At 40.5% G+C, this 24,478-nt stretch overlaps 1 protein-coding gene and 1 pseudogene across 2 annotated transcripts in view; one reads left to right on the forward strand and one right to left on the reverse strand.

Moving 5' to 3' along the window:
- The window catches only part of LOC309642014 (uncharacterized protein), a gene marked incomplete at its 3' end in the record, with an annotated part of 116,227 nt that overhangs the window by 74,438 nt on the left and 17,311 nt on the right, over positions 1-24,478 (forward strand). The window contains exon 4 of the mRNA XM_082422928.1: positions 1,331-1,442. Within this exon, the coding sequence (XP_082279054.1) occupies positions 1,331-1,442 (112 nt within the window). The remainder of the gene's footprint in view (positions 1-1,330; positions 1,443-24,478) is intronic.
- On the reverse strand, positions 19,471-23,070 carry LOC309642001 (large ribosomal subunit protein uL30 pseudogene; annotated as a pseudogene). The gene has a single exon. The product of its transcript is annotated as a large ribosomal subunit protein uL30 pseudogene (transcript).

Raw genomic sequence — 24,478 nt, forward strand, 5'->3', positions numbered from 1 at the left:
GCGCCTGTGATGTTGTATACCTGAAACTAATATAATGTTATATGTCAATTGTATCTCAATTTTTAAAAAGTCATGCCTCTAATGTTTCACATTTAGAATGAAGTTTGCTTTAGATTGTTGGCAGGTAGCTATATCAGGTTAAGAACATTTCTTTTTACTCCAAATTTATAATGTTCCTTTCTTTCTTCCTTTTTCCTTCCCTCCCTTCCCTCTCTTTTTTCTTTTTCTCTTCCTTTCCTCTCTCTTCCTCTTCCTTACTTTCCTTTGTAAAAAATTAATGAACAAATGTTAAGTTTTACCAACTGTTTGTGCAACTATGTTCATAACTATGCTTAGCATATAATTTTTCTCATGCTGTACTGTCCATGTGGAGTTTTAATATCGAAAGTTTGCTAGTTTCATAAAAGGAACTGGGGATCTTCTCCCTTTTTTTAGTTGTTAGAACTGTTGTTATATGGTCTTTGAAGGTTTGCTGATATCTGATCCAATACCTTTAATATATATTAGATTAAACATATATCTAATAAATTGAATATTAATAATTATTAAATTAATGTATACTTAATACAACAATTATATTAATATAGCATATTAATATAAAATAATGATTTAGTGTAATTATTAAGACAATGCATTAATAATGATATATTAAAATATAACTTATTAATTGACTATATTTCTTATATTAAATGAATGTAAATTAAAGTTTGGTATTTAGTATTTCCCTTTACCTCACAGTTGAGGTAGCAGCTGTATTACAGCTACTCTGGTAATTGTTCTAATTTTCCATTTGGGCACCTTTTGAGCTTATTTTCCTTCTCTGGGAACTTAAAAACTTCCACGTGATCTCAGTGTGTTGAGAAACACAGGCCTAGCCTTCTGACCAGTTCTCAGAGGGACTGTCTCCTTGGTGTCTCCTGTCTCTCCATTGCTCACTGGGGTGACCTGGAAATCACCTTACTGTGGGGTTAGGATCTTATTTCGAACATTGAGAGTAACACGATTCTATGTGAAAACAATCTTGTACACCTTTCCAACTGAATCTTCCCAATGGTCTCTGAATAAACCTCACCCATAGCAAAAATTCAATGGAAGTTAGTTCTGGTTTTAATAAAGCACTGTCAAACAGTATCATGAGCCATTAATCCATGCCAAAATAAGAAAGTAGAGAAGATGTCAAGTGCTTGGTCATCTACCATTTGAAGGCTCCTTGTTGATTTTTTTAGGCCACCATAAGGCATCTAATAGAAGAGGCCTGCATGGACATGGTCAGGCCTTCCCTTCCTTTTGTGAGATCTAGACCTAAACATGTCATCTCTGATCTGTTTAGGTGCCCTTCCTTCCAACGAGGGACCTGAGAACTTCTTCTACCATCTAGGTATGAAGCCACCATGGACAACACAGCTCAAAATCTCTATGCTGGATCTTCTTTGCGTCAAATGGTAAGTAATGGCCTTAATCAGGTCATTGAAAAGGGGGGTCTCTTGATCCTTCATTCTCATTTCTGAGCTTTATTTTCTCTTCACTTCCACCTTTATTCCCTGAAATCAGTATTGCCTAGAAATTCTTCCTACCACAATTATGCTTTCCCAGAAACTCTGGAGCTGGCAGGCAAGAGCCATCCCGGCCCACACCCAGGCCCCTGCACGCCGCCATCCTTACTCACAGCTCCTGTGGGGTTTTCCAAGACTGAGAAGATTCAAAACACACTCTTTGAGGCAAAATGGCCCCAGGAGGAGATTCATGCTAACATAACAAAGTCTGACAAGGAGTACAGCTCATTCCGACCCCTCACCCATATCAGGATGCATGTTTGAGAAGAATTGCCAAATATTAAATTAAAAAAGCACACAACTTCATTCTTGTGGTTTTTGTACCATTATTTCAGACAGGCTTGGACAAATTCTACTAATTCTATTGCTAAGTGATGGCTCCAGAGGCATTTCCAGCAACTCGAGGGAGAAAGGAGGTAGGGAGGGAGTGGGAGAGGGGGAGTGGGTTAAATAAGCCTGGTGGGCTCCAGTGGGGCCACCCAAACTACTGAGGGAAGCTGCTGCCACTCACCTTACAAACGTTTTGAAACTTTGCTCCTATTGAGGTAGAGGTTGGCGGGGGTGAGGGGTACACGGTGAAGAAGAAGGAAGGAGTATCCCCTTCGGCAAGGGGAGGTCAGCTTATTCTGCCACCCTGCGTGGAACAGCTGTTGCGTACAGAGGTAAGCAATGCCCGCACGCTAGCTGAACTAGGGGACAGGACCCTGGCTTTAGTGGTTGTCCAGGTACCAGGACTGATCCAAACAGGCCTAAGATTGTAAGTTTTGGTATTCAAAGCAAAGTCTGGGGCTGGAAACAGGGATTGCAATAAACTATTAAGCCCAAAGCTGATCACAAAGAATAAAACCCAAGAGTTGGAAGCACAGTGAGCAACTGGGCCCAGAACAGGTATAGAATGCGAGGCCTGGAAAAATCCCAGGAAGGAGACCCCATGGTGCGGAGAGAGCTATACACAGCCCAGCCCTGATCAGAGAAGTGAATCACAAGGTTTCATCCTCACAGAAGGAACCACACCAGAAGACGAGATAGTCACGTAAACAGATAAACCTACACTACATCCCAGCTGCAATCGTGGATATAATCTCCCAAACGCTAAGGTAAAAGAGAGAAGAACCTGACTGGGTCCATTGTGGGGGCAGTGTTGTGGAAGGTTTTGCAGAGGCGGTCACGATTAAGAGGGTTTAGCGTGATGCTGGCAGATAAGGATGTGGGAAAGGCAAGAGAATCGCTGTGTGAAGACACAGAGGTGTGAAACAACATGGTGTGTGGGGAGCCATAAGGAGTGAGGTCATTCTGGAGGGGAGGAAGAGAGGGCGAGGGTGAGAGTCAAGACTGGAAAGGAGGACCTATGGGCTGGCATAATGATGGAGGGCCTCAAATTCCATGCTAAGGAGTTGCCTCTGCTGTGTTATAACCAGGCTGTGTGACTTCATCATTTTTGAGTTTTTGAAGGATAAATTTCTGGAGTCTGAAGCATAGAATATTCATTTTGGCTGTAGGAATGAAAGGACTTGGCCATTTAGAAAGCTACTGCAGTAGTTCATGTCAAGGCTAAGAAGGCTGGAACCAAAGTAGTGGCAGTGGGATTGGGGCAGGGCATGGGGAACAGATCCAAGATATAATTAAGACTTGATCATGAGTCAGATATAAGAGGTGAGGTAGAGATAAGGGTCAAAGATGACCAGCTCAAGTGCCATTCATCCATCTGCTGTCATCTCCCATGCCTCTAACTTTCCTTTGCACTTGACCTTTACATATACTCCATGTGGATCACAAAGCCCTCCTTACCTGCAACCTCCACTAACCTTTCCAAATTCACTTCCTACCCTTGCTCACTGTGCTTTGGTCACACCGGTCACATCAGATACTCCAAGCACGCTCCTGTCTCAGGACCTTTGCACTTACCTGTTCCATCTGCCTGTAATGCTCTTCACCCAGATATCCTCATGGCTGGCACTCTGATTTCTCTCAGGTGTCTGACCAAATATCAATTGATCAGAGAGGACCTCTGTAACTACTCTATCTGAAATAGAAACAGCTTCCACCCATATCATTAGAAAAGACCCTTAATTGTGCTTGATTTTTCCACAGAATACTTAGCCACTCCCTTTTTCCTGAAAAGTTCTGATTATTCTGTGGTAATGATCATCACCAAACATTAGTGGCTAAACACAACAAAAATGTGTCTGACTCGTGCAACACGTCCACTGCAGACCAGCAGGGGGCTCCACTTGTGGTAATCACTCAGGGCCTCAGAGTGATGAGGCTTCATGTAACATGTTGCTTCCACAATGACCACAGCAGTGGTAAGGGAATGTGGTAGCCTGTGCCCAGGCTCCTGAAGCTTCTGCCGGCAAGTGACACAAGTAACTTCTGCTCCTGTGTCACCGGCACTAACAAGTCATACGACTACACCTAAATCCAAAAGGGGAAGGGAAGCGTGCTGTCACCATGTGCACAGCAGGCAGACAACCAGCAATATTTGGGGAACAGCACTCACTATTTGGTACTGTAATAGCAGACACATTAAAGAGTTATTTCTTTCTCGTCAATCTCTTCTCCAGAATACGAGCATGATAGCCATATCTTTACTTTGTTCCCTGTGGTTTCCCCAATGTTGAGAACATGCTTGGCATATAGTAAGCACTTAAAAAACGTTTGTTCAATGATTAACACCCATCCAAGGTCTTCCTCTTGGCTGAAACTCCCTGAGGGCACATTCAAGGTTCCTCTATCTTTGTATCTCCTTTGATTTCTGGACAATGTCTTGGACCTATTAAACATTTTCTTAGGGAAACACAACCTATGGCTTAAGTCCATGCCACCCTGTTTTATCAGAACTCAAAAATAAAATATTTTTTAGCCGAGAGAATACTAGAAACAGATTGGGAGAATGAAGGGAGAGAGAGAAAAGAGGAAAAGGCTAAAACCTTTTGACTAAGTATGATGTGCTAGGCCCTGCGTTAGGTAATTCCAGAACTCTCAAAGATTGGGGGTAGGGGGTGTCAACTGAGTCCAGATTTCTTAAAATAAATTATATTTGCTACCTGCTTTTTATTTGAATCCACCTTCTCCCCCCTCTCCCCACAAAGCACATAGTTTAACACAATTCTCTCTGATTTGGGTTAGAAAATTTTACAACTTAGAAAGCCACATGGCTCCCTGAGTACAGATCCAATCAGCAGATACTGACTTTTAAAAAAATTGCTGTCCTCTTTATCATTGGTTTTGAGTTTATCAATTAGTCAGACTTCTTTATAGTGGGAAACTCTGCAGTTGTGGCCTTCCAGGGACAAGCCTTAGTGGGAAAGTGAACTAAACAAACCACCGTGAGGCACCCGAGGTTGTGGCTGAGAGAAAAATGCTGTTTTTAACACAGGCAATTGACTCAAGTTTCTACTTGTTGGCTCCTGGATATTGGGTGTCAACCCCTCAGAAACATGGAGTGAGTAGACGGACGAACATTCGGTCTCATTCAGAAGCTGAGGTTCATAGAACACATCTGTCCTAGCTTTCGAATTTATGAATAAAAACATGGTAAACATACACACAAGGAAACATGCCTGGACCAAGACAGAAACTCTTGGAGGCCTTTTCAAAAATGGAAAGTATGAATGGTCCCTCCTACCTTCACCTGCCAGAGAAAAAGCTGGATACAAGCATAGCAGTGAGTGCTGTGGTTGCAGAAGAGCTGGGTTTTGCTTGTTTGTTTTTCGTGTCCCAAAAGAGGAAAAAAGCAGTATGTTGGTGGTACGAAAAATAGTGTTGATGGTAACACATACCCTACAAGTGAGCACCAAAGGAGACCCTGGGGAAGGGAACTGGTCTGCATCTTGGCCTGAGGACCTTATCACTGTGGCACCCTCGCTGGAGTGTGATGCAGGGAGGTGGCACCAGACATCTCCAGCAAGAATGGTTCCTTAGTGTTAGCAGGCTTCTTGGAAACAAAGGCAGGGTTTCGGAAAAATGAAGATGATGTTCAAAGGCAATAGCCTTTGCCAGGTCTTTTTCTCTGGCTAGAGGCTATGATTCAATCTGGCACCAACTTCTACCTGTGCTTTGGAATGCTGGGATACCCACCTGCCTCTCAAACACTCCAGATTGCGGGAGAGATCGGAATAGTGGAGAGGAACACCCAGTGTCACCACTAGCACCCTTAAAGTGGAGGGAGCCTAGGGCAGGGCTTTCACTAGTACAGTTGGTGAATATATACAGATTCAAGTAAAGTTCCCCTTCTGAGCAGACACAGTCCTGTACCAGTGTTCATGATCTGGCAAGCAGAGTGCTTGCTAGATTTTAGTCTTACTTGCCACCTCAGCTGGGTACCCTTCCGCGGTGAGCAACCTGTACAGCCATACATGGCAGCCTAGCTGCTTCAACTTTCTTCAGCAAACTCTCCCATCATCTTCTGGCTCTTAGTGACTAAGATTCATCTGTAGGGAAATTTCTTCATCAAGCTTTTGTATCCTGAGAAGTAATTCTTTCCCTTCTCTGAATATTTCCATTCTTCCAAACATTTCTAATAGAAGCAAATGCTTCTAATTTGAAAAAAAAAAAGTGTGTCTCTCAACTGATTTCTTGGTGGGGCAAGTAGACTCACAGTAACAGTACTTAAGAACTCTACAAAAGGAAACCCTTATCTCTTAGCTCTGTCAGTTGAGTAACAGTGTTTCCTTGTTGGCCGGAGATTCCCTTAAACCACCACAGAAACCCCAGCACCAATCCACTGAGATGAGCACGTTTTAGAGATGGGCCAGATGGAAAGAGTCCAGATTCCATCTGTTTATTATATAGACGTGGCCACTGTCCAAATCCTGTAGAATTGCCAGGAGAGGAAAACCCACAAGGCGGTGCATTTTGAGGGTGATCACAGTTCTTTGGACTATTTTAAAAGCTCTGTCTGTTCCGTGTGTGTGTGTGTGTGTGTGTGTGTGTGTAAAGGACACCTTCCAGGTCTCTCTAGATCCAGGCAGACCTGGATTTGAACTTCTGATCTATTGCTTATTAGCTGTTTCAGGGCCGGTCAATTCATGTTGCTGCCCTTCAGTGTCTCCATCTATGTCAAAGGGTTGGTGTGAGAAGCAAGAGATTGTAGAGACCATTCACGAAGAGCACTTAACATAGGGATCAGCACATATTAAATGACTGATAAATGGCAGCTGTAATTATTGGTAATAATAATATTTTTTTCAAATAGGAATGAAACACCCTTGGGTTGTATATTCACAATTTTTTTTTAAATTGGGGTATAGTTTTTTTACCATGTTGTGTTAGTTTTTACCGTACAGCAAAATGAAGTGGAGTTCCCTGTGCTATACAGCAGGTTCTTATTAGTTATCTATTTTATACATATTAGTGTATATATGTCTATCCCAATCTCCCGGTTCATCCCACCCCCTGCTTTCCCCCCTTGTGGTAATAATAATTTGTTATTATTTTAATTTTCATTAATATTTTATTGTTTGCAAGGCTTCAACTCCCTCAAAGCATTTCTAACACTGAGCTAATGGATTCCCTGCATCCCTCAGACTTGAGACCTTCGGGAATAGTTCACAACTGTGCTTCCTGCAATATAGCCTTAAGGATAAATTCAAATATGCCAGTAGTAATTTTTTCACTTTAATTCAGCAATTGAATGTGTGGAGTACTTTCTTGGTTTAAGATGCTGGGCTGGTTAGAACTGCAAGGATATTTGTCCCAGGATCCCTTCCTTCAGGTACTTCCTAAGACATGCACACTGACTGTGACACAACGTCTTTCTCCACGACACTCTCCACATAAACCCTAGAGAGCAAAATTGCTGCCTGGTTTGTAGTTGTACCTCCAGTGTCTAGCCTAGTGCCTGGCAAGTGGCAAGTACTCAAAACAGATATTTCTGAATGAATAAAAGCAGTAGATGATGTATATCTGCTCTAGATGTCTTTCTCCAAGTCTTATCTCTAGCTCCATGCCCAACCATTCTCTTATCTCCACAAAACTTTATGCCCAAATGTGTCACACATACTGCATTTCACAGTGCATGATCACTCAGCTTTGCAGGTGCTGTTCCTACTCTCTGAATGCCCTTCCTTCCTCTGCCTGTTGAGTTTCTAACCATCCTTGATGATCCAGTCAAGCACCAGCTCCTCAGTGGAACCTTCCTTGACCTTCCAGAGTTAATCACACTCTTCTTGGTACTCTCTTGGTATTTTGAATGAGGCTGCCCCTATCATTTGCAGGGCTCAGGCAAGAGCACAAATGGACATCCACATACCACATGTCCAAATGTTTAAGTTATAAATCAAACCAATCAATGGTTGAATAAAATATGTTCTATCTTCTTCCCTTGTCAAATGTATACAGTAACAGAATAAAAAATATGAGACAACATTAGTTTTATAAGACTGAAATTTGGCAAAATATTGAAGATGGCTGAATTTAATTTAACCATCATTACTAAGCACCATTTAATTTATAGGCTGGAAATATTTAGATGAGTAGTAAAAAAAGATATGCAGAAAGATTGGTTCAAGATGGCGGAGTAGAAGGACGTGAGCTCACTTTCTCCTGTGAGAGCACCGTAATCACAACTAACTGCTGAACAGTCATCGACAGGAGGACACTGGAACTCACCAAAAAAGATACCCCACATCCAAGACAAAGGAGAAGCCGCAATGAGAGGGTAGGAGGGGTGCACTCACAATAAAATCAAACCCCATAACCATTGGGTGGGTGACTCACAAACTAGAGAACACTTATACCACAGAAGTCCACCCACTGGAGTGAAGGTTCTGAGCCCCACATCAGGCTTCCCAACCTGGGGGTCCAGCAACAGGAAGAGGAATTCCCAGAGAATCAGACTTTGAAGGCTAGCAGGATTTGATTGCAGGACTTTGACAGGTCTGGGGCAAACAGAGACTCCACTCTTGGAGGGCACACACAAAGTAGTGTGCACATCGGGACCCAGGGGAAGCAGCAGTGACCCCCATAGAAGACTGAACCAGACTTACCTGCTAGTGTTGGAGGGTCTCCTGCAGAGGTGGGAGGTGGCTGTGGCTCACCATGGGGACAAGGACACTGGCAGCAGAAGTTCTGGGAAGTACTCCTTGGCATGAGCCCTCCTGGAGTCCGCCATTAGCCACACCAAAGAGCCTGTAGGCTCCAGTGCTGGGTCGCCTCAGGCCAAACAACCAACAGGGAAGGAACTCAGCCTCACCTATCAGCAGACAAGCAGATTAAAGTTTTACTGAGCTTTGCCCACCAGAGCAACAGCCAGCTCTACCCACCACCAGTCCCTCCCATCAGGAAGCTTGCACAAGCCTCTTAGATAGCCTCATCCACCAGAGGGCAGACAGCAGAAGCAAGAAGAACTACAATCCTGCAGCCTGTGGAACAAAAACCACATTCACAGAAAGACAGACAAAATGAAAAGGCAGAAGACAATGTACCAGATGAAGGAACAAGATAAAACCCCAGGAAAACAACTAAATGGACTGCAGATAGACAACCTTCCAGAAAAACAATTCAGAATAATGATAGTGAAGATGATCCAGGACCTCGGAAAAAGAATGGAGGCAAAGGATGGACCTAGAGTCTGTCATACAGAGTGAAGTAAGTCAGAAAGAGAAAAACAAATACCGTATGCTAACACATATATATGGAATCTAAAAAAAAAAAAGAAAATGGTTCTGAAGAACCTAAGGGCAGGACAGGAATAAAGACAGAGACATAGAGAATGGACTTGAGCACATGGAGAGGGGGAAGGGTAAGCTGGGACGAAGTGAGAGAGTGGCATGGACATATATACACTACCAAATGTAAAATAGATAGCTAGTGGGAAGCAGCCACATAATACAGGGAGATCAGCTCAGTGCTTTGTGACCACCTAGAAGGGTGGGATAGGGAGGGTGGGAGGGAGATGCAAGAGGGAGGAGATGTGGGGATATATGTATATGTATAGCTGATTCACTTTGTTATAAAGCAGAAACTAACACACCACTGTAAAGCAATTATACTCCAGTAAAGATGTTAAAAGAAAAAAAAGAATGGAGGCAAAGATCGAGAAGATGCAAGAAATGTTTAACAAAGACCTAGAAGAATTAAAGAACAAACACCTAGAAGAATTAAAGAACAAACAAACAGAGATGAATAATACAATAACTGAAATGAAAAATACACTAGAAGGAATCAATAGCAGAATAACTGAGGCAGAAGAACAGGTAAGTGACCTGGAAGACTGAAGGTGGAATTCACTGCCATGGAACAGAATAAAGAAAAAAGAATGAAAAGAAATGAAAACAGCCTAAGAGACTTCTGGGACAACATTAAATGCACCAACATTCGCATTATAGGGGTCCCAGAAGGAGAAGAGAGAGAGAAAGGACCAGAGAAAATATTTGAAGAGATTATAGTCAAAATCTTCCCTAACATGGGAAAGGAAATATCCACCCAAGTCCAGGAAGCACAGAGAGTCCCAGGCAGGATAAACCCAAGGAGAAACACACCGGGACACATAATAATGAAACTGACAAAAATTAAAGACAAAGAAAAATTATTAAAAGCAACAAGGGAAAAATGACAACATACAAGGGAACTCCCATATGGTTAACAGCTGATTTCTCAGCATAAACTCTACAAGCCAGAAGAGAGTGGCACAATATATTTAAAGTGAGGAAAGGGAAGAAACTACAAACAAGATTACTCTACCTGGAAAGGATCTCATTCAGATTCGATGGAGAAATCAAAAGCTTTACAGACAAGCAAAAGCTAAGAGAATTCAGCACCACCAAACCAGCTCTACAACAAACGCTAAAGGAACTTCTCTAAGTGGGAAACACAAGAGAAGAAATGGACCTACATAAGCAAACCCAAAACAATTAAGAAAATGGTAATAGAAACATACATATTGATAATTACCTTAAATGTGAATGGATTAAATGATCCAACAAAAAGACACAGGCTCGCTGAATGGATACAAAAACAAGACCTGTATATATGCTGTCTACAAGAGACCCACTTCAGACCTAGGGACACATACAAACTGAGAGTGAGGGAATGGAAAAAGATATTCCATGCAAATGGAAATCAAAAGAAAGCTGGAGTAGCAATACTCATATCAGATAAAATAGACTTTAAAGTAAAGAATGTTGCAAGAGACAAGGAAGGACACTACATAATGATCAAGGGATCAATCCAAGATGAAGATATAACAATTATAAATATATATGCACCCAACATAGGGGCACCACAATACATAAGGCAAATGCTAACAGCTATATAAGAGGAAATCGACAGTAACACAATAATAGTGGGGGATTTTTAACACCTCACTTACACCAATGGACAGATCATCCAGACAGAAAATTAACAAGGAAACACAAGCTTTAAATGACACCATAGACCAGATAGATTTAATTGATATTTATAGGACATTCCAACCAAAAACAGCAGATTACACTTTCGTCTCACATACACATGGAACATTCTCCAGGATAGATCACATCTTGGGTCACAAATCAAGCCTTGGTAAATTTAAGAAAATTGAAATCATATCAAGCATCTTTTCCGACCACAATGCTATGAGATTAGAAATAAATTACAGGGAAAAAAACGTAAAAAGAACAAATACATGGAGGCTAAACAATACACTACTTAATAACCAAGAGATCACTGAAGAAATCAAAGAGGAAATCGAAAAAAACCTAGAGACAAATGACAACAAAAACACAATGATCCAAAACCTATGAGATGTAGCAAAAGCCCTTCTAAGAGGAAGGTTTATAGCAATACAATCCTACCTCAAGAAACAAGAAAAAAATCTCAAATAAACAATCTAACCTTACACCTAAAGGAACTAGAGAAAGAAAAGCAAACAAAACCCAAAGTTAGTAGAAGGAAAGATATCTTAAAATCAGAGCAGAAATAAATGAGATAGAAACGAAGGAAACAATAGCAAAGGTCAATAAAACTAAAAGCTGGTTCTTTGAGAAGATAAACAAAATTAATAAACCTTTAACCAGACTCATCAAGAAAAAGAGGGAGAGGACTCAAATCAATAAAATTACAAATGAAATAGGAGAAGTTACAATGGACACCACAGAAATACAAAGCATCATAAGAGACTACTACAAGCAACTCTATGCCAATAAAATGGACAGCCTGGAAGAAATGGACAAATACTTAGAAAGGTATAAGCTTCCAAGACTGAACCAGAAAGAAATAGAAAATATGAACAGACCAATCACAAGTAATGAAATTGAAACTGTGATTAAAAATCTTCCAAGAAACAAAATCCAGGACCATATGGCTTCACAGGTGAATTCTATCAAACATTTAGGGAAGAGCTAACACCCATCCCTCTCAAACTCTTCCAAAATATTGCAGAGGAAGGAACACTCCCAAATTCATTCTATGAAGCCACCATCACCCTGACACCAAAACCAGACAAAGATACTACAAAAAAAGAAAATCACAGACCAATATCACTGATGAACATAGATGCCAAAACCCTCAACAAAATACTAGCAAACAGAATCCAACAACACATTAAAAGGATCATACACCATGATCAAGTGGGACTTATCCCAAGGATGCAAGGATTCTTCAATATATGTAAATCAATCAGTGTGATACACCATATTAACAAATTGAAGAATAAAAACTATATGATCATCTCAGTAGATGCAGAAAAAGCTTTTGACAAAATTCAGCACCAATTTATGATAAAAACTCTCCAGAAAGTGGGCATATTATGTTGAGGAACCTACCTCAACATAATGAAGCCCATATACGACAAACCCACAGCAAACATCATTCTCAGTGGTGAAAAACTGAAAGCATCTCCTCTAAGATCAGGAACAAGACAAGGATGTCCACTCTTGCCACTATTATTCAACATGGTTTTGGAAGTCCTAGCCATGGCAATCAGAGAAGAAAAAGAAATAAAAGGAATACAAGTTGGAAAAGAAGAAGTAAAACTGTCACTGTTTGCAGATGACATTATATTATACATAGAGATTCCTAAAGATGCCACCAGAAAACTACTAGAACTAATCAATGAATTTGGTAAAGTTGCAGGATACAAAATTAATGCACAGAATTCTCTTGCATTCCAATACACTAACAACAAAAGATCAGAAAGAGAAATTAAAGAAACAATCCCATTCACCATTGCATCAAAAAGAATAAAATACCTAGGAATAAACCTACCTAAGGAGGTAAAAGACCTGTACTCATAAAACTATAAGACACTGATGAAAGAAATCAAATATGACACAAACAGATGGAGAGATATACCATGTTCTTGAATTGGAAGAATCAATATTGTGAAAATGACTATACTACCCAAAGCAATCTACAGATTCAATGCAATCCCTATCAAATTACCAATGGCACTTTTTACAGAGCTAGAACAAAAAATCTTAAAATTTGTACGGAGACACAAAAGACCCTGAATAAAAATGCAGTCTTGAGGGAAAAAAATGGAGCTGGAGGAATCAGACTCCCTGACTTCAGAGTATACTACAAAGCTACAGTAATCAAGACAATATGGTACTGGCACAAAAACAGAAATATAGATCAATAGAACAGGATAGAAAACACAGAGATAAACCCTTGCACCTATGGTCAACTAATCTATGACAAAGGAAGCAAGGATACACAATGGAGAAAAGACAGTCTCTTCAATTAGTGGTGCTGGGAAAACTGGACAGGTACATGTAAAAGAATGAAATTAGAACACTCCCTCACACCATACACAAAAATAAACTCAAAATGGATTAAAGACCTAAATGTAAGACCGGACACTATAAAACTCTAGAGGAAAATATAGGAAGAACACTCTTTTACGTAAATTACAGCAAGATCCTTTTTGACCCACCTCCTAGAGTAATGGAAATAAAAACAAAAATAAACAAATGGGACCTAATGAAACTTCAAAGCTTTTGCACAGCAAAGGAAACTATAAACAAGACGAAAAGACAACCCTCAGAATGGGAGAAAATATTTGCAAACGAATCAACAGACAAAGGATTAATCTCCAAAATATATAAACAGCACATGCAGCTCAATATTAAAAAGACAAATAACCCAATCAAAAAATGGGCAGAAGACCTAAATAGACATTTCTCCAAAGAAGGCATACAGATGGCCAAGAGGCACATGAAAAGCTGCTCAACATCACTAACTATTAGAGAAAAGCAAATCAAAACTACAATGAGGTATCACCTCACACGGGTTAGAATGGACATCATCAGAAAATCTACAAACAACAAATGCTGGAGAGGGTGTGGAGAAAAGGGAACCCTCTTGCACTGTTGGTGGGAATGTAAATGGATACTGCCACTATGGAGAACAGTATGGATGTTCCTTAAAATACTAAAAATAGAATTACCATATGACCCAGCAATCCCATTATTGGGCATATACCCACAGAAAACCATAATTCAAAAAGACACATGTACCCCAATGTTCATTGCAATGCTATTTACAATAGCCAGGGCATGGAAGCAACCTAAGTGCCCATCGACAGATGAATGGATAAAGAAGGTGTGGTACATATATAGAATGGAATATTAATCAGCCATAAAAAGGAACGAAATTGGGTCATTTGTAGAGATGTGGATGGACCTAGAGACTGTCATACAGAGTGAAGTAAGTCAGAAAGAGAAAAACAAATATCGTATATTAACACATATATGTGGAACCTAGAAAAATGGTACAGATGAACTGGTTTGCAAGGCAGAAATAGAGACACAGATGTAGAGAACAAACGTATGGACACCAAGGGGGGAAAGCGGCAGGGGGGTGGGTGGTGGTGGTGGGATGAATTGGGAGTTTGGGATTGACATATATACACTAATATGTATAAAATGGATAACTAATAAGAATCTGCTGTATAAAAATAAGTTTAAAAAATAAAATAAAAGATATGCATAATTCACACATTATTATCAGTACATATTACTGTGTACATTTTTATATAGTTATTCCATAAAACAGATTTTTCTTGACTTTAGCAAAGTCATTTATCACGTTGTAATAAAGATTTTCATTTAATTTGTGTCATATTGGCAGTTAGGTTCTGAAGGATTAAACAATAAAATGTGGGTGTATTCAGTGGATACAAAATTGGATATATTCATGAGTGCATATTAGAGTAAATGCAAAGTCAAAAAGTTAAAATTATTTCTGTCTTTTCAGGAAAGTTATTTCTTCTAAATAGTTTAAATTGTCTACAAAAGTTAAAGGCAAAAATACCTATGATAATTAATGCATATCAAAATTTTAAATCAAAATTATTAAACTAAAACTAGTCCATCTCCAAAAAATGTTCAGACCAGTGGACTGGTGCTGGGATACCCATGGCATGTTGACCGTGGGATAAAGAAATGCAGCTGATCCCTTCACAGAGCTAAAGTTCAAGGCTTACCTCTGCAGGGCTCTGTGCCTAATTTACATATATTTAAATTTAAATGTTTTGGAAAAGTTAATTAAATCTTACCAGGTATTTTCATAAAAGTAAAACCATTTGCAAATCTAGAGTTTAATGTTCATCTAATTACCGATGTAAATAATCAGTATCATAGTTCATGCATTAGTTAGATCTAGGTCTACATCTATAAGTTTAAGAGTAATGACAATTTTTAAAATATTGCCAATTGTTTTTTCAGAAACCATATGCAACAGTTTTGAATAATGAGCTAGTTGGTGGGTATCTTCCAGGCCACAAATTGGAGCATCAAGAGAAGCAAGAAAACTGATGTTCAGTACTGCTGGGAAATGATGCTATTTGTGTAAGAGGAAAGGTATAACAAGGTCATTTGTCTCTCTTACCTGAGAACTTGCACTGCTCCAATCCTCTTCTCGCTCAAAGCAGTGTTTCACCTCCAGCACTGGGAAAAACATAACCTGTATACCTTCAGGACAGTCATATGCTTATAGTTCAAGGATATGAGGCAAGAGGTGTTTCCCTGCAGGCCTGAAGGATGTTAGTCTTGAGAGCAGTGTTTGGGATTACCAGACACGTGCAGGCATTGAGTGCCAGATCATAAGTAATAGAGTTCATGAGCTCTTCAATAAAATGTGTGTGTGTGGTGGTGTGACATGCTGCCAGTATTCTTTACATAGTGTTACCTCCATGGAGCCCTTGCTTCCTCCAGCAAGAAACCTTGAAATCATCCTGGACCCCTTTCTTTCACATCCTCTATCAAATCCATCTCCTAATCCTACTGGCATTGACTTCAAAGATAATTCTTGAATTTGACCATGTATCCAGCTTCTACCACGACTATCGTAACCAAAGCCACTGTTATCTTTCATCTTTTGTTGGTGCTCTGTGCCTCCTCACTCATCTGGTTCCACTCTTCCCTCCCCTGATGCCTCCTAAAGTCTATAACAGTAGGCAGTCATCCTCTTAAAATATAAGTAGCAACATGTTGATCCTGAGCTCAAATTACTTCAATGCCTTCCTGCTCCATTTAGAATAAAGGTTACGGTCTTTGCCATGGTCTACAAGGCGGTCCCTCATTTGCCTCCTCTCTCCCTCTCTTCCTTCATTGCCTACCATTTACTCTTTGCTTGCTGTATTTCAGCCACAGGGGCCTTCCACTGTCTGTCAGATACTCCCAGAGCATGTCACCCTCGGAGCTTTTGCCCTTCTCATTGCCCATAGCTGAAACCCTCTATGCCAGAGTCAACCACTCGTCCTGACCTCATTCCCTGCTGACCCTTTCTAAAAAGCAAACTTTGTCCTCCTCTATGATTTTTTTTTCTTTAGCAATTTTTTAAATTAAAGTATAGTTGATTTACAATATGGTGTTAATTACTGCTGTACAGCAAAGTGATTCAGTTATACATGTATACGTTTTTTAATATTCTTTTCCATTATGGTTTATCATAGCATACTGAATATAGTTCTCGTGCTATACAGTAGGATCTTGTTGTTTATCCATTCTATATATAAAAGTTTACATCTGCTAACCCAACCTCCCACTCCATCCCTCTCCCAACCCCCTTCTTCTCGGCGACCACCATTCTGTTCTCCATGTCCGTGTTTCTGTTTCTGTTTTGTAGATAGGTTCATTTATGGTATTTTTCTTTCACTTTCTGACTTACACTTAGTATGATAATCTCTAGTTGCATCCATGTTGCTGCAAATGGCATTATTTCATTCTTTTTTATGGCTGAGTAGTATTCCATTGTATATATGTACCATATCTTCTTTATCCATTCATCTGTCAATGGATATTTAGGTTGTTTCCATGTCTCGGCTATTGTGAATAGTGGTGCTATGAATTTAGGTGCATGTATTTGTTTGAATTATAGTTTTGTCTGGATATATGCCCAGGAGTGGGATTGCTGGATCACACCTCTATTCTTTTAATTTGCTATATTTTTATATTGAAAATAAATAAAAATATAAATTTTTATTTAGAAGACTTATCAGTACCTGATATAACATATCTATTTTAAAATGTTATGTGTCTTGCATCCAGATGTGTAATTTTAGATTTGGTTTATGTGGGTCAAGGACCTGACTTAATCCCCTTGCTCTGGAGGTGGACATTTTACCCAGGTTTGGCCATTCCTGTCCACAGTGATTGGTTTGAGATTGGACAAGTGGAGCAAATAGGTATCTGCCTAATACTGTTTCTGAAACATTTTGGAAATAGAAGCTCTGATTTTGTTGGAGTTGCTAAATTGGAGCTACTAGTAGCCATTCCACCCGTCTATGGGAGTAACCGCTTGAAAATAAAGACAACACAGAGGAAATTACACTTAAGAGAAGGAAAGAGAGATTCTTGAATGTTTAGTCTGAGCACCTGAATTTTCAGTTCAATGATCCAATGAATTCATCTTTTCACTTAAGCCAATTTGATTTGCAGCCACCAAAAGATTCTGACGAATATAATTACACTGCATTATACCTGTATTTACCTCAACATTCTCATACAATGATTTCTGGGTAAATCAGATTTTATTGAAGGGTTGGTGTATCTAAAAAGAATTACCACATGGAGGGTTGTAATAATAATATGATATAGTATATTAATATTATTATGTTAATATAACATACCAGGTATATAATAATAACAATCTAATCTAATAATAATCTAATATAATTATAAATAATCTATAATATAAAAATAAATACCCCAAATGTTATACACTAAATACAGCATTTCCCATAGTCTAAGAGAAAACAATCCAAGAAGTTGAACAATTCACAGGGTGTTTTCTTGTGGGCGTTCCATACCCAACCTTACACCTCTGTCCTCAGATATGTGCCTCTCCAAAAAAAATGCCTCGCTTCTAAACTCCCATGGGAGAAACTCCACCCACCTTTTGGGAAATCCTACCCTTATACACAGGATTTGGTTTTATTCCCGGGTCCATCCCTCATCCCTAGCATTGCATTTCCCCAAGTCTGAGTTTTTCAGCCTATAATAATGCCCAGGGCTGGGAGTGGAATGAGGGAGAGCGGTGGGAAGGGGTGGCACCAGCAGGCCAATCCAAGGTGGCCTCTGGAATTTCAAGTGCCTCAGAGTAGCCCAGGGCAGCCGTGGGTGTCCCAAATCCAGACTGCTTTTCAGGTCTCCCTGCTAGGGGGAGTGGCAGACATTCTGTCCAACAAGTATTTCCTCTGGTCCCACAATTAACTGTTGGATCACACACATACAAGCGCTAACAATTCTCAAAGGCAATGTCGTCTAGAAAGCAACGATTTTCTAAACATCCCCCTGGAGTCTTGCAGAGTAGTGTCAGTTCTTTTTCTTGATCCTCTAACCTTTATTAGAAATGATACTCTCTCAGTCATGATGGGAGCATGAGAAGGTCTTACATGTGCCATAATGTATAGGAGCTGATTAAATTTTCAGCCCAGGGATCATTCTCCTCCCCAGTGTCCTGATCTGGGGGAAGTGAGATGGGAAGTTGTCTACAGAGGGGACGGTTTCATTAACTTAGTTACAATATCCTTCTCCCCTGTTGGGTCTGGGTCTCCTTGAAAAGTTCTAAGTTTCACAGCCAGAGTAGATAGAGTAATAAACAGGTGCTGGATTAACGAGTGACATCTGCCATGGTTATATTTAGGATTCATCACTCGTGAATTTGTTAATGGACTTTATTTATACACATTACTAAACAGAAATGGATTTGGAGTCTTTATTTTGGGCCAAACTCTTGGTTTTCCAGAAGTTGCTGATTAAGATAAAAATATCCGAGAAGGAAAATAAATCCTCAAGCTCCAGTAAAATGGAATCAGTTCCCATATTGGCCAGAAGAGGGCAGAGTCCCTGTGGGAATGTGACAGGATAGATGTATTTTGATACTGCAGAAAGGTTTTGGAGCATAGGCACTGGCTAGGGAAGGGAAGAGTAAGTGGCAAAGAGAGTCTGGTGGGGGACAGAGGAAGAAATAATTTCTAAAAGGTGACAGAAGATTTTAAAAATTCTGTTTACTGCATCCAAATTCATCATTCATTTATTAATTTATTCCTTTACCAAACATGGCTGAGCACTTACTATGTGTCAGACTCTGTGCCTGGGGTGAGCAATGCAGAGATGAACACAGCAGACATGGTCTGGGGAGTGTACAGACCAGTAAGGGTTACAGGAATTAAACAATTAAGTGTGTGTGTAATTCATGATTTTGATAAGAGCTATGGAAGAAAATAACAGGATGTTATGAGGACTGCTTTAAGTTGGAGGCGATCTCTCTGATAAGATGAAACCTGATGGATGAAGAGTCATGTGGAAAGTTAGGAGGCACGTGTTCCAGGCAGAAGGAATAGCTTGTATGAAGGCCCTGAGGTTGGAGGGGGGTTGGAATCTTCAAGGAATTAAAAGCAGGTCAATGTGGCTGCACGGGGGTAGCGGCTGCACGGGGGTAGCGGCTGCACGGGGGTAGCGGCTGCAAAGGGGTAGCGGCTGCACGGGGGTAGCGGCTGCACGGGGGTAGCGGCATGAGATGGATTTGGAGAGATGCAGGAGGATCATGCGGGGCCTTTTAAGCCATGCTCAAGGGTTTGGGTTTTCTTTTTTCTTCTTTCTTTCAATTTGAAAGCAGTCACCGTTTATTAACTGACCAGATTACAGAAATAATCAAGGTAGATACCTTAGTTCATCCTTCTAATAAGCCTATTGATCTGGTGCCAGCATCTCCACCTTCTAGAAGATGGGTGGTCTTTTTCTTCATTACACCTAGTGGAGAAGACAATTGGAAGGGTCGTGGGAAGTTGTTTGCTTCTCTGAAACGTTTTCCAACAGAACAGATCTCATGAATCAGATCCTCCATGCAGATGATGCCACATTTACCAAGTGACTGAGCAATCCATGTGTTGTCTGTCAGGGCAATTCACTTCTTGTTGATTTTGCCATAGCCAAACTTGTAGATCAGTTCATTTTCTGACTTCAGGTTTGGGTACCCCCATGCAATATGTGGTTCCACAATCCTCAACATGTTGACTGAAGCCTCGTTGAGCTTCACAAAGGTGCCACTGAAGATCTGGAGCAGGCGAAGAAGCTGCAGCACCTTTCGGACCTTTGAGCTCACACCTTTGCTACCTCTGATCCTGAGGACAAGTGCCAGTTTGGGTTCCTCAGGCACATAGAAGTTGCCAGCTTTTCTTGCCATCCTAGCCATTCGAATATTGCTTCTGTACATCTGCCTATACTCCTTGTAACAGTGCTTAGCCTTTTCATTGATAAACTTCCTCCTTGCCTTTCAAAGCATCTTTTGGATAACTTCTCAGGAGCTTGATCTTCAGCTCTGTGAAATTTCTTTGCTTTTTCTTAAGGGTTTCTGGTACAGCGGGAACCTTCTTTTTCTTCTCTTCTGCTCCCTCCATGATTCCAGCCAGAAAAGAGCAGGTTTGGATATTCTCGCACGAGCAACGGGAAGCCCCGAAAGGGTCTTAAGCAGAGGCATGGATCATCTTATTCATATTTTGAAAGATCACTCTGGGGAGTTGCCTGATGGTCCAGTGGTTAGGACTCTGCACTTTCACTGCGGAGGGCCCGGGTTCGATCCCTGGTCAGGGAACTAAGATCCCACAAGTCACGAGGCGGGCCAAAAAAAAAAAAAAATCACCCTGGCTGCAGTGTGGAGAATGACCTGGAGGGGTATTTAGGGAAGCAGGGGTGTTAGGAGGCTGTTACAGTAGTTCAGGGAAAAGATGATGATAGCTTGGACTAGGGTGGTGACAAAAGGTGGCAAGAACTGAGTGAATTAGAAACAGATTTGAGGACAGACTTGGCAAGACTCGGTAATCGGAGGTTGAGAAAAGGTGTCAAATGTTTTTTGACTACTTTCTATCATGAGCAATTGGAGAAGTCTAGGGAAAGGCAGGCTGGGGGTGTGAGGATGGGGAGTGGAGAGCAGAAAATGAAGAGTTCAGTGTTGGATCCCTGTAGCTTGAGATCCCTGTGAGATACCCAAGCGGAGATATTCTGGCCTGGAGCTCTGAAAGGAGGGCTAAGTGAGAGATACAAACCTGTGGATCAGCCCTATATAAAAATGGCATCTAAAGCCATGAATGTGGATGAAGTTACAGAGTCAGGGAGAACACAGAGGGATGAGATGTCCCAGGACTGAATCCTGAGAAACTGTAACCAAGGCAGGAATCACAAACATAGTCTGGATTCTGTGGATTAATGGGAACAAAGTCCTTTCAGAAATGTATCCAGTGAGGGGTCACCTCATCTTTCTTTCCTTGTAAGGAACTCTTATGTATTCGTTTCCTGCTACCACTCTAACAAATTATCTCAAACTCAGTGACTTAAAACAATACAGATTTATTCTCTTCAGCTTCTGGAGGTCAGAAGTCCAAAACTGGTCTCACTAAAATTAAGGCATTGGCAAGGCTGCGTTCCTTCTGAAGGCTTAGGGGAAAATCTGTTCCCTGGCTTTTTTCTGGCTTCTAGAGGCTGCCCACGTTCCTTGGTATGTGACCTGCTTCCATCTTCAAAGCCAGCAAATGACAGGTGGAGTTTTTCTCCTGCTGCGTCCCTCTGGCTCTGAGTCTCCTCTCTCCCTCTTTTATTTCTAAAGATGCCTTGCGATTCCACTGGGCTCACTGGGATAACTAAGGATACTGTCCTCATCTCAGGACCTGCTGATCAGCCGCTTTAATTCCATCTGCAGCATTAAATCCCCCCTGCCATGAAATGTATTGTAACAAATTCACAGGTTCAGTAGATTAGGACATGGGCATCTTTGGGAGTCATTATTCTGCCGACCAAACCTTACAAGTCTTGCTTATTCCTCTTTGGAAAAGTGTAAAAGAGTACACATTACTCCTCAAGTCCTAGAAGAAAGTCTTCCATGATAGTCCAAAAGGGTGCACTTGACAAAAGTGGTGAGATTTGCTTGTGTGTCTGTGTATATTTGTGCGCCCATACCTACATTTCAGCAATTCACCCAGCTGGATAAGAAAGAAAAACAACTAGTGAAGTCATTGATTAGGGACTTGTTTATATTTATTCCCTTGTCAACTAGAATAGGGATCCTTGGGCTGTTATCATAACGAATGTCTCTGTCTTAGCGCATTTGGGCTGCTATAACATAATACCATAGACTGGGTAGCTTGTAAACAACAGAAATGTATTTCTTACAATTATGGAGGTTGGGAAATCCAAGATCAAGGTGCTGGCAGATTCATAGTGTCTGACGAGGACTTGCTTCCTGGTTCATAAACGGCCATCTCGCTATGAACTTCCAGGAAGGGGTGAAGGAAGGCTCTCTCTAACGTCTGTTTTATAAAGGCACTAGTCCATTCACGAGGGCTACACCTTCGTAATCACCCCCAAGGGCCCCAACTCCAAATATCATCACGTTGTGAGTTAGTATTTTCAACAGATGAATTTTGGAGGACACAAACCTTCAGTTTATAGCAGTCTCTTAGTAAAACATAATGTCACTTAATACTTATTAGAATGGTAAAAAAAAAAAACAAACAAAAACACCCACAAGTGCCTCCCCACAGCCCTGCCCTGACGATACCGGCACTGTGTATTCAGTAACCTGTAACAATCATTTGTGGCTGGTACCAGTGTCACAGCAACTCTAATCTACAGAGAAGGAAATTGAAGTTTTCGGAGGTTACATAGATGTGCCAAAGTCACCCAGATAATACAAGATTAAAGTGGAGACAGAATTCAGTGCTCTCTGACCCCGGGCCCATGTCCTTATTTATTCCTTCCATCTTGCTTCTCTCAGAGCTGTTTTCTATTTAGAGGCAAAATGTCCGAGTTGGACTATGATATATACATACGGAGAATCATATTGCATGTACATATAGATATTATATATACGTAATACATATGAAAAAGCCAAATATCTACTAACCCACTGAAGTTTTTGATCAATATAGATATAAAGAAGCAAAGAAGGCAGATTGAATGAAATCAGCATTTTTATTACTTGACTGATATAAATTTTACTTGGACAAATAGGTGTTTGTTTATTTACCCAATAATGTTCCCCTTCCCCCCATTTTTATTATGGTAAAATATACCCAATAATGTTTTGTATTAAAAAAGATGAGACTTTGGTGTCTAAATTTTTTTGAGTGAGTTAATGCACTTTCTTGAAGTAAATGCTTATTCATTTCAATTCTCTTTTAAAGAAATATTTGAGGCCACAAACTTATACCTAAGAACCACTTTAACTGTTCCCCATACGTTCTGATATGTAATACCTTGATGGTTGTTCGGGTCTAGATATTTTGTAATTTCCATTATCATTTCCTTTTTAACTCATGAATTGTTTGGAGGTGCTTTTAATCAAAATGTGGTATTCCTCCTTTTCTATATTGCTATTGTTGTCTAACTTAGTAATAATGTGGTTAAAATGCAACCTCTATGACATCAAATTTTTGAAAAATTTCATGCTGTCTTTGTGACTGGTATGGGATCGATTTGGATAAGTGTTGTATGTGTGCTTGAATAGAACGTGTATCTTCGAATTGGGGAGTACACTTTCATGTAGCTTTAATTAGCATGTTGAATCCACGATGCGTGGCCTGCCACAAAAATACAATTTAAAATTTTTTCAGTGGGAGTAAACTTCCTCTGTCCCTGGAGATAAATTCTGGAAATTGTGGTGTCTTTTCTGTGGACTCTGAAGTAATAAACAGTCCTGTTCTCACTTTGGTCCCCAAATCACCATTTCTGGGGAGTGTCTGGCAGGATATATCAATCAGTGCTTCAGTCTACATTCCGGTGAGAGGGCACCTCCCTCCATGTGGATGGCTGTGGGCTGCCTCGGGGGATATGGCTGGCTTCTGGATCCTAGTCTCTTCTCTCTCCCCCATCAGCTTCTTCTTAAGCTGCTGCTCTGTCTGTCTAAGCTTCCTATCTTAGTGAATGGCACCAGCACCCACTGCCTAGGTCAGAACTGGCAATTTTCCTGGACTCCTCTTCCCATTTCCACTCCTATTGCTAACAAACACCAAGAGTCATCAACTCTGCTTCCCAAATATCTCTCAAATTGGTCCAATTCTTTCCATCTCTGCTGCCGCTACCTCTGTTCAGACCACCTTTATCGCTTGCTTGCATCATTGCAATCACCTGCAAGCTGATCCTCATCTCCATTTTGCACCCTGCTTAAATCTTTCTGCTGTAGCCAGTGATTTTTCTAAAGTATAAATCTGATTACATCATTCTCTGCTCAACTCATTCAGTGGTTCCCTATAGATCATAGAATAAACTTCAAACTTCTTAACTTTGTTTACACGGTCCTTCAGGATCTGGCTCTGTTTTAAAAAATTTCTCTCCAGAGTCTTCTGTGATCATTTCCCTCTTCCTAAAACAAACCTACACTCTAGCCATTCTTACAGGCCCTAAAATATGCTATGCTTGTTCACCTTGAAACATAATGTGTAGGACTTTATGTCTTTGAGATTGATGATCTTTCTTGAGTTTACATATCTTAACCCCAGAAGAGTG

Source organism: Balaenoptera physalus (genome assembly GCF_965194825.1).
Source record: "Balaenoptera physalus genome assembly, chromosome: 13".
Classification (NCBI taxonomy): domain Eukaryota; kingdom Metazoa; phylum Chordata; class Mammalia; order Artiodactyla; family Balaenopteridae; genus Balaenoptera; species Balaenoptera physalus.